This window comes from Neodiprion fabricii, chromosome 5, assembly GCF_021155785.1.
Source record: "Neodiprion fabricii isolate iyNeoFabr1 chromosome 5, iyNeoFabr1.1, whole genome shotgun sequence".
NCBI classification, from domain to species: Eukaryota; Metazoa; Arthropoda; class Insecta; order Hymenoptera; family Diprionidae; genus Neodiprion; species Neodiprion fabricii.
Window position 1 is genome coordinate 25,650,401 of NC_060243.1, and position 11,341 is coordinate 25,661,741.

General features: G+C 42.0%; 1 protein-coding gene across 4 annotated transcripts; it reads left to right on the top strand.

The window, feature by feature from the left end:
• The first annotated feature begins 126 nt into the window (after positions 1 to 126).
• LOC124181906 (FAM172 family protein homolog CG10038) lies at positions 127 to 7,579 on the top strand. 4 transcript variants are annotated; one of them, XR_006870656.1, is made up of 8 exons: positions 127 to 462; positions 631 to 746; positions 917 to 1,249; positions 1,355 to 1,474; positions 1,689 to 1,793; positions 6,256 to 6,340; positions 6,505 to 6,797; positions 7,044 to 7,579. XR_006870656.1 is itself a non-coding variant. In XM_046568610.1 (7 exons), the coding sequence occupies exons 1-7, from the start codon at positions 339 to 341 to the stop codon at positions 6,603 to 6,605; spliced, it is 984 nt and encodes a 327-aa protein (XP_046424566.1). In that variant the 5' UTR covers positions 127 to 338; the 3' UTR covers positions 6,606 to 7,579. The 4 variants fall into 4 exon arrangements, 2 of the variants coding, with proteins under 2 accessions (XP_046424566.1, XP_046424567.1); XR_006870657.1 differs by having other exon boundaries at positions 6,505 to 6,671; XM_046568610.1 differs by having other exon boundaries at positions 6,505 to 7,579.
• The last annotated feature ends 3,762 nt before the right edge of the window (positions 7,580 to 11,341 follow it).

Sequence of the window (11,341 nt, forward strand, 5' to 3'; positions counted from 1 at the left end):
ATAATCATTCTAATAACAAAAATGATGTATGTACTGTAAGTTTTGGGAATTTTTTCCCCCGTTATAGGGAAACATTTCTCATAAAATCCTCAATCCTCATGTCGCAGAATGAGATTCGAAATGAGTGTTTCAGATGCCACATTTTACAAATGATGGCAAGCACCCTGACAAACACCACGCACCCAAGTATCGTCGGTAACGTCATCAAACATGTTGAGCATGCGATAGGAGCTGGTGTGGCGACTCCGTCCGCGAGGTGGCTCCACCTCAGGTGATCTGCGAGAATCAAAAACGCGGCAAGACCACACGCCTGTATTTCTGTAGTATTTTTCAGTCCCATGTTTAGGGTGATACGTCGCATTTTTCGCAGTATTGTGAACTGGGAGTTTACGAAACTAGCAGTAATGACTGATCCTGTATTTCCTACAACGCTGAAAGATTTTGGATACGCTTTTGATGAAGGTATGAGTTTTACGGGCTGATTACATCTGATAGTCACGTATCATGTATTTGTTAATAAACAGTTTCGTGCCATGCGCGTTCGACGCTGCGATCGATTACAGCGCCCCCCTTCACCCTGAAATGCAAACGAATGGGCTTAATAAAATGTCGCTTATCTTGTATTTACAGGCGGGAAACTTCGAAAGCTTGATCAAAGCACCGGCCTCATTACTGACGGTGGATTCGAGTTTAACGTTACCGAAGACCATGCTTACAATCAGAAACGATACGAAGCGCTCGGGCAGGTAGATGAATTTAATCCAGTGAATATACATATATGTATTATATACCTCTTATAAACGAAGGATTGTGACGCTTCGCCCATAACTAGGTTCTTGATGAATGTGTATCAGTAAAAATTAAGCACATTGTTTTTTTAGCTTTAAAAAATGTTGAGCAAAGTTTACGGTTGCAGGTAATTGATTTGCACATCTATGACCTCCTAGAGAAAGAAGGTCTGAAAAAATTGTTCGTGCCGAAGGAGGCGTCGTCAAAGGCACCGGAGCTAAAGTCGTTCATATTCGTTAGCGAAGACGCATTGCTGAACGACAAGCTTATGATATTGATACATGGCAGCGGAGTTGTGAGAGCCGGTCAATGGGCAAGGCGATTAATTATAAACGACAATCTAGAGACCGGCACGCAGTTGCCTTACATAAGAAAAGCACGAGAGCTTGGATACGCGGTAATGGTTCTCAACACAAACGACAATTTCCGTACCGTAAACGGAAAGCCGACTGAAATACCGGTAACGATGATTTACACTCAGTCGTAGGAATTATGCTTAATGCACCTTAAATGCAACTCGGACTCCAAATCCAGGGGATTCTAATCTCTGCCTGTTCGATTTCAGGGTAGCCAGGATCCTCATAGTCACGTCGAAACCGTCTGGAAGCAGTACATCGAGCCCTCGAATGCGAAGCACGTAGCAATCGTTGCGCACAGCTACGGTGGCGTTTGCGTCGTTAAATTGGTAAGTAGCGTTATAATGATTTGAAAAATGATTCTCGATTTGTTCTCTCTCTTCGATATATCGGTGAACAAATTCAACGACTGCGAGTGATTCACCATTGATTGTTGAATAAGAATTGTTTTCTGCTCTTTTTCACTTGATATCGTATCGTTTCGTATCAATTTCACGTATAATTATACTTAATTATTTTTTAATGTTATTGTTTTGTGTGCAGGCCGTAGACCATGCGGAAGAATTTCGACGCAGAGTATTTGCCGTCGGACTAACCGACTCTGTGCACATGATTACTTCAGCAAAAGACACAAAACACATTTTGAAGGTAAGTCGAAATTAGACAGTCTAGAAAGCAGTAATCGGTACGTTCCATCATACAACGAACTCTGCGAAATTAGACAAAGAAAAAACTAAGAAACTATGTTTATCGTTGGTAAGAAAGCGACTTCCCCCAATTGTAATTAGCATTGAGTCGGTGCTACGTTCTCCAGGGATAAGGACACGCAGGAATGGGGACACGATCGATGCGGGGATTCCGTGATTGGGGGCAAGTTACGCGGACTGTTTCTTCAAATGTCAAAACGTAATTGCAGAGAATTAGTGACGGAAGACCTTTAGACGGCATTACAGGTTTCGTCCCCGTGTAAGCAGCTGAAACGCGACGATATGCGGAACCATGTAATCTACAATACGTGTAAGATGCATTACATCACGGCGCGAGCCAAACCTTCTCATAACGAATTCGGGTTCCTATACCTACTTCAGGGTATAACACCGCTGCACCAACCATCGCGCATATGCGCCGCGTATTGTATTGTCATAAACAACAATGAAACCGCATGACTTCCTTTTATTAGCTTCCTCCGTCGCCACCGAGAGCCCTCGTTGTATAGCCTTAATACCATATCGCACTGCCTACTTAGTGTTTTTAGTGTTTGCCGATGACATTGAGCTCCCAGAGACCACTTGTGCACAGTTAACTCTTCACGTATGCCAACTTCAATTCGTTCTGTTCGATTTTTCCCTCAGACTTCACCTTTTACTACAGTCAAGTTTGAATAATAGGATACATAAATTCACCAAATGAATGTATGAGCTACTCGTAAAGCGAGTCTTTTTAATCGTATGAAGTGACTTTGTTATCTGGAATCTTTTAAATCAAAAAGTCAAGATCGTCCGGAACAATTTGAAATTAGCTGTCTACTTTGCAACAAATTCAAGTCGATCCTATTGGCAGCTTTTTGTGAAACTCGCCCCTAAACGCCAGCATATGGACAACACGAGCTACATTTTAAAATTTGTAGGATTAGAAAATGTAGCTTTGGTTGCCTATTTGCTGGCGTTCATCGGCGAGTTTCGCAAAAAACTCCCCTAACAAATATCAAAGAAGAAAGAGTTGGCGAGTGAGAGCAAGAGAGGCGGAGGAATAAAGGGACGGAATGATACGGCAATTGATCGGGACCATTAAAATTGAGAAATTTTTAGTCAACTTGTCCATCTGTGAGGCTCGTTGTCCACATTGTGGGGCGGCACAGCGTGACTTCTGGTGTATTAGCCTTCTTCGTAGGCAAGTGCACCCCGGGTATGTACGCTTTGTTCTGGCTTTGTCCTGCTGCCGCAGGGAAGTATATGTATGTATAATGTATAGAAGTACGAGGCGTAGCAACTCGATTTTAGCGGGTGGATATATCTATTTTTTCCATTTATTTATTTTTTCATCGAGAAGGCGGGTAGCCGAGTGAATATAAGGCGGTAATTAGGAATCGCGCGTATTTACAAGGGTAGGTAGGTATGGTGGGTACATTTATATCCGAAGCAATCTCTCAAGGGAAATTAGACCGTGTATTACAGGAGCGTCGAAATATTTTCGACCATGGGAATTGGACGCGAAAATGATTTTCGGAAAAGCATACATGTGTACAGGTGTATTGTACTGTTTTTCAACTACTAGTAGGCATTCGTGCAACGAATCCCTCGTGTAAACGCAGCAACTTACTCACGTTTATATCAAAAGTTGAGTAGCTGGTCGTACTTTCGTTACAGGATAATACTTAACCTACGTCATAAGTCTCTAGCCAATGATAAGTAGGGCTCATTCTCACCAGCGTATCAAAGTGGCAATCATTTACGCGCCATTCATTCAAATTGTCAGTTTAGATATTAAATATGACGCGGGTAATCTACTTTAAATATCGGCAGAGTCTATCCACTTAAAGTGAGTCAATTTTCTTTTAATATCGAAAAAAACCTCATTTCCGTTGAAGTCCCGATCTTCATACTCGTAACACAGATACAAGAGTGAAGTACGTATGTTGTGTTCGGTGATCGGGTTTACAAAATCCTAGATTATGAGTAGTTAATTTCCTATAGGGAATCATATCCGCGCTAGGTGAAATTCCCGAAAAACGGGGTACAGGTATCAAGTTCCAAGGGACTTTCCGGGTCTCGAGTTACCTTCGCCGTTGCCGCAGAGGCCGCACGGGTGGCCCTCGGGATATGGTTCACCGGCTCGTTTACCTCTACTCGGGACTCCGCGGGTCTCGTTTTAGGATAAGGCGAGGTACGTGTCTGCATCTGGAACAGATATATGTGCCTGGCATGTACACATCGGCGCTTTTGCGAGTATAGGGGATGGGCGAGGGAGACGGAAAGAGAGAAAGAGAGGAAGAGGGATTCGATATGAATGTCGGGCGCTGACAATGCCCGGGACGCTCTTCTCTTCTCCTCGTCTCTTCTCTTCTCTTCTCTTCTCGGAGTCGAGTCGCGAGTCGAGTGGAGTGGCTGCTTCCCTCGGTGAGGTTCCAAGAGATCGGAGTGCCCGAGTGCCGGGCTCGCCAGGAACTAATGTTCATCCACCCAACGACTTGGTCCGCTATTTCTATAGAGCCCACTAATGCCTAATGGGATCTCTCGCTCCTGAATATCACCGACGGCACTCTCAACCCCGGCTATATACGTGGGCACAGCTTATACACGCCGACTTCGAAACACGCGATCAACCCGGAAACGGAAATTGTAATACTGGATTAATTAATAGGTCAGAATATACCATCGATAGGAAGTAATTGATTTAACAGATGGAAGTCAAATTGTAAATCGAAGGAATCTGAATAATCGAAATATACTCTGAAGTATTGAGGGTAAATCAATCGGGATCGTTGAAATAATTGCAAATCATTGCGAATAAGCTGAAATCACACGTGATAGCGCTTACAAAATTGCGCGGCAAGCGTTGGGCGTTACGAAAATCGTTGAAAGTCTTTCGGAAAATGCCAAATGAGTTCAATTCATCAACGTATTTTCAGTGTCTTCTATCCGATCACGTACTTCTGACGATTGTCAGTTTGCCAAGTGATTTTCATTGATTTTTCATGATTTTCCAGCATTCCAGGTAGTTTTCATTAGCTATCCGGAGTGTCTTAAAATTCGGTTCAAATAGGAACTCATGAAGTTTTCGAATGATCGAATTTCGATAATCGTGAACAATTTACCCGAAGTTTCGTCAAGAAGTGTACAAAAATGATGAATCTTTCAAAAGCTGGACGTCAAGTTTAACGGTACATCATCATTGAGTACTTGATTCTCAATTCAAATAATTATCCAGCTGTTTGCCCGAACCCGGAATACGTTCAAAAATAAATATGCCGCAGTATGAAAGATACTTTTATATCCATGACTAAAAGCGCACTGACAATTTAGTCGAAAGAAAACAAAAAGCAAAATAAAGCAAACATTGTAGCCCAAACAACTTTGGATAACCCAGCTGCTAAACTCTCGGCATTAAATCATGTGGGTGTTTGCCAATCACGCAAATCGCGTGCGGGGAAATGTTTGTCACAACGAATATCCCGCTGCGTTATTGCGCACCGAGAAAACGGGCCGGGGTTGCGTTTTAGCTACGTAAATGTACGCACGCGTTTGCGCGTGTGTGCGTGGTAGGAAAGCTGTCGTGTTTGTACGCGAAACGGACAGCGTAAGGTAAACAGATTTGGGTACACGAAACGGTGCAGGACACTCGGCTGTGTGCAATGCACGTTTAAATGGATCCGCGGTGCACTTGCTTGATCAGTAAAATTCAGATATCATTGCATGCTCAGGATATACGTACATGCATTTAATTCCATCCCGTATCTGGTTGTATAACGTGTGTTTGTACGTGTGCGTGTATATGTACCTACTCACGTTCGTACGTATCCCACGGGAAATGTACGGATTGTATTTACTCAAAGTAGGTACCAAAGTTTACGTCTCCTCGTCACTGTGGACTGTCGGCTAACTGTTTACCTCGTCACTCTAATTAATTGGCCAGCTAGATGACGCTCCGATATTAAACGCACAGGTATCCGCACACATTTGATTGGCACTGAATCCATATTGCCTTTTCCATTCTCCCGGATATGTCAATTTGCCCTCTCCTTTTTTTTTCTTTTTCTTATTCGCAACGAAGTGACTTTGATCAATTATCGTTTAACATTGCATTTCCTATTACCCGTCGTTCATCGGATTAGAAAACGCTGAGTTTCACTTTAGTCGAGGATTTTATAAAACTTACTTTACATACAGGTGGACTTACACATCGTGTATATTATACGTGTATCGAATGAATGAAAGACCGCAGGAAAAAAAGGGGGACCGTTGGCAGGTCTGAAATATTGAGGAGGAAAGGAAGAAATTATAAAAGCCAAAAAAACAAAAAAAAAAAAAAAAAAGAAATAACGTCGGAAGGATGTGAAGAGTCAGAGTCTTCCTTCTCGTCTTGTTTCAAAGTTGCGGTCTTGCGGTTGCAGGTGGCGCGAAATTGGGTATCCTCAGAGAAGCCCCTGGACACCCCGGAGCGATCGCCTGACGGTGACATCGAACGGTGTTCTGCGGGTGAGCGGTCATCCTTGAACACGTGCCATATACGTTCATAGCAAAGATTTTTTAGTTGGCATGCATCGTCGATTTCATTTGATTCAATTTTTATTATCATTTTACTTTATATTCGCTTTCCGTTTTGCCAAATGTATGTTTTCCTCTTATTTTATTTTTTCCAGGACATGCGATCCACGAGATGACGTCGTACTCCTGCATGGAGTCCCTTTTCCAATTCGTAGAGGAGAGGTTCAACGAGGCGAGAGGAAAATCCGATCTCTAAACGATTCCGAATCTCCAGTTTTCGATTTTGTCTTCATATTTTTTTTTTTTTTTTTTACACTATAATGTGCGTATTTTGTATAGCAATAATCGTGATATCAATTTACCCACGTGTGTGTGTGTGTGTGATTTTGATATGCATCCCGATTATACTTATAAATTAATCGCTTTTCAAGATAACTGCACATTTGATGTAAGCAACAGTTTTTTGATTCTTGAACAGCGCTCTTGCAAAATATTTTCCTAATTGTATGGGAATAATTTTATTATCATTACGCGACATGTGTGTATTCGACGAAACATTTTAAAATTTTATCAGCAAAAATTTTTTCAAAAGTGGCGAAAAAACGATTACATTCATCCACGTGCAAGTGGAAAATTGACAAAAATATTTACATGCCGAATAATAGTAGATAAAAATGTACTCATTTACTTGCAGATTCCTTTTTTTTTTTTTTTATCATCACTACCGACAGACGAGGGGATGCAGGGAAATATCAACTGTGTACCTCAACGGTAGAACTTGGCGGACACAAAACAGTCCTGCCATCGTCCAAGCGTCAAAGCGTAATTTCGTTATGGGGTTGTAATTGTATTACCGGCGTTCTCGGCCGGCGGCACAAATTATAGCGTCAATGTAACGACAAAGGGCATGGTGTTACACAATAATAAAATGATTGCCTTAGCCGGTGAGAATAACCTTCCGAAAAACTGACGCACCCTGCTCGTTATTACTTATACGTGAATATACGCATCTGCCCTGCGAGGATTTAATTAACTATGTATAAACTATTCCGTACATGCAATATTTATCTGTGTATGGGATCGAAATTTTTCATCAAATCGTTTTTAAATCATCGGCGATAACGAAGGAACGAAAATTTATAACTGAAATTGAAAGGAGATAAAATCTTTTATCGCATCCCGACAAATATAGTAATTTTCAAGAATCGCAATGAAAATACATATCTGATATTCTGCTTGTTAAATTTTTAATTCACCTACCGAAGTCTTAATAATCGAAATATTTAAATAAGAAGCAAAAATACTTCAAGCTACCTACTATTTCGAGTCTTCGCTGAAATAGATATACATCATAATTAAACAGGCAGTTTCGTATGAGTCGAGATAACGGGAATAAACTGTTATTGCCACAGAAGTGATAAAGCTTGGCTTGAGAGTGGGAAGATCGAAGGAAGACAGAAAGACTAGAAAGAAAAAAGAATAACAGCATATAAGGTATACTGCATGAAAACTATCGCGAACAATGGTGACGGAGAGAGAGAGAGAGAGAGAGAGAGAGAGAGAGAGAGAAGGGAAGGAAGAAACGAGGGAGGAGGAAGGGACAATTGCCCTTATCAGTAGCCATAAAAATATCATCGCTCAGCAACCAAAACTTTCCCCAAAAAACCGAGAGAAGGAATAAAAAAAAGAAACCTGGTCGGGGCGGGGGAAAAATGAAAGCCAAAGAAGATGGGGAGGATAGAGGAGAAAAAAAACTATTCCGAGGCAGGAGATACCGATCTCATATTGCCTCATATATAAATGATCCGTAAGCCAGACGTGACCGAAACAATCTTATACATACACGTATATATCGGAAAATAATCTCGCGAATGGTAAAGAGAAGAATAAAAAATAAAAAAAAATCTTGCCCCCGTTCCACCGGCAAGTAAATATAAATAGACAAAAAAATATATTACTGAGATATACGCTGGCATACGGCATAAATCGTTGGAATAATCTGGGAAAGACCATCCAGGGATCGACGTCACTTACTTGCAATGGCATTCATTTTTTATCGCTGCGGTTTAGTTATATAGATATATATATGCGCGCAAAAGATTAGATTTTATCGCTGTTACTGCTATGTACCTGGATACTTGTATTCTTTACATATGTACACCGGTTACTATGTGGATGTTGGTATGCATGGTATAAAGAGAAAGTTAAAGGACTGCTGTATAATTGCAAGACGAATATCTATAATCACTGCGATCATAGTCGAGTCGTTCCACTCTATCGGTCTTTCATTAATATTCCACACTGGATTTGTCAAGCTTCTACGTTGCGCCGGGTCATCTTCTCCTTGTACATTAATTTATATGCAATGATGCAGTTGAAACGTCTCGTACGGTGATTTTTGCTACAATAATGATTACACGGTTTACGTTGCTACAACGGCTGCGTTCGCGGTTTACTTCAAGTGTTGTGAAATGTTCGTCTCGCGTTTTTGAAATCCGGAAAAAAAAAGTTAAAGGTACAACTATCGAGTAAAAGTACAAAAATTGATGAACAACGTACTTGCAGCGTGAATGACTTTGAATTGCGTCGAGTGGAAGATGGAGAAAAATTATGCGAAAAAAGTTGAAATTACCAAAAATAAAATGCTCAGAGTAGATTATCCGATGTGGCGTGTTCGAGGCGATGGATGATATGTAACGGTAATAACTTTTCGAGGGGTTGCTGCGCCCGGAGGCATAGACTGCAGGGCTAAAAATGCGCCTTGACGTCACTGGGCCATCCATCACCCATGCGACAACCAACAAACCGTAGCGATTAACTTTCGTGGGGTGTCTGTATTTCTTTTTCCTATGTGTCTTCCATTTTTTTCCTCGCTTCGTCACGTGCATTCCGTGAAGTAAGCAACAACATTTTGTACTGGCAGTGAGACGCTGCACGACAAACGTCGAAGACAATTTGTTTGTTGATGCCTGTTTTGAATTATTGTTCCCAAGTTGATTAATACACCTCTCGCAAAGCACAAAAGTCTTTTAAAAATGAACGATGAAACGCAACTTATTCTGTATCAAAAGTTAGAAGTACCCAGCGGTGTTACTTAGGTCGACGATAGTGAACACGCGTGAAAGAAGAGTACATTTGATATAGAACATAAGCATCGGATCAAAAAGAACAAAGTTGATCAATTTTGAACGTTCGAATTACAAACACTTTTATAAAATTACCGATATCTCAGATTTTGTGCTACTCGAATTTGCTCAAAATCATTTTTAAATTACGTAGTACGTATTATAAGTTTGTACGTTCGTTAATTCGTGTTCACCGTAACTGGTACAAGTAAAACCACTGCAGCTGATTATTTGAAAAGTTTTCGTTTCCGGTTCCAGTATTTTTATTCCGACCACGCGTGCCATTCGTTCCGAAAACAGAAATGGAATAAAAATCTGTGACGAACGGGTAAACAGAACACAAAAACGTATCGATCTGTAACTATGCAGAGCCAGAGATGGTTGAAATATTTGTCAGGATTTTTGTTTAGTTCAAACCTGTTACTAACATTTCGGTTTTTGATCACTCGCATAATGCGTATCCATAAAACCGAAGAATCCTTCACTGACAGATCGGTTTTCGGTTTCAGGTCCAAGGAAAGCCCACGAGGGAGAAGCCCTTAGCGGATTTTTCACACCCTGGACGAGATGACCTCGAGCTCATAACAAGACGCAATTCCGAGACGGTTCGATAGGCGGCGTGTCGGCGACCCCCGATTAACGGCGTCGCGACGCCGTCCAATGGCAGCCGGGCGGACGGTGAGTGACAGGTATAACCCTGGCACACAGAGTCACCTGCTGCGTGAGTGTGGCAAGAAGTGAGGCGTCTCAGTGGCGGATCAGGCACCTCGCGAATCGCGTGGGAGGTCGAGGGGGTAACAGGGTAGGTGAGGCGACCCTCGACCCGCCGCCAATCAGGACTCTGCGTTGGAACTCGCTCTGCCAATGGCAGATACGAGGGGTGACCTGGCCGCGACCCTCCCGCGTTACTCCATCGCCGAGAATCCTTCGACGAGCACCGGGACTCAGAATCAGCCAGGTATCGTAATGCGGTGGGACGTTTCCTGTGAAACTTGCCGCTCAGCGCCAGTAGATAGGCAACCGGAGCGATGTCTTCTATTCCTGCGTACTCGAAATGCAGCGCGTGCTGCCTACATGCCGGGGTTGGGCGGTGAGTTTCACAGAAAACTCCCAGCAAAATTGACTTGAATTTAATTTAAATATGTTCGTATACGTTTGGTTGCACTTTCAAAATCAACCGCATCGCGATGCGAGTGATTTTTGATTTTTATCGATACAGTTCGAGAACGGTCTGTTAGATCGCTGAATGGTCGAGAGAAAGGTATTTAGGGTGGAACGATGTACCATAAAATAGGATTGAAGTGTTGGGTGAATATTTTTTAAAAGTTGTACCGTGAGACGTGATAATCAAAATTGTTTTTGTAAACGTTAGAATTAGACAGGTCTTGAATGGTGTCGATAAAACGAAATTGGTTTCCAGCACGATGAGATCGATTTTACGAGGAAAATCACTTGTTCACATTCGTGAAAAGAAAGAAGCTTTAATCTTTACGTTCACAGTCTTACACTCAATCACAAGCACACGATGGGTTTTGAGGGTAGTACAGTTTTTTTCAGGATTTTAAATTGCCTGCCGTTAAAACCTATCAAAACTAAAAAAATTCACGTATTTACGTATTGTACTTTCTTATCCTGCAAACTTTTTGGACATTCTTATTACCGGGTCGAGTGCCTGAACTCTTGTCATCTCTCTTGGTCGCTATTTCTTTCTGGCGAATCGTAGGCGGGTGAGAGCTGAGTGATAGGAAAGGGGGTTCAGGGTGTAAATCCCGCTAAGATTTTCGAAGGAGTGAAATCGCATTACGGATAACAGAGCCAGCGGTTGGGACCCTCGCCTTTCGCGCCCCCGCCGTAGGAGATATCATCT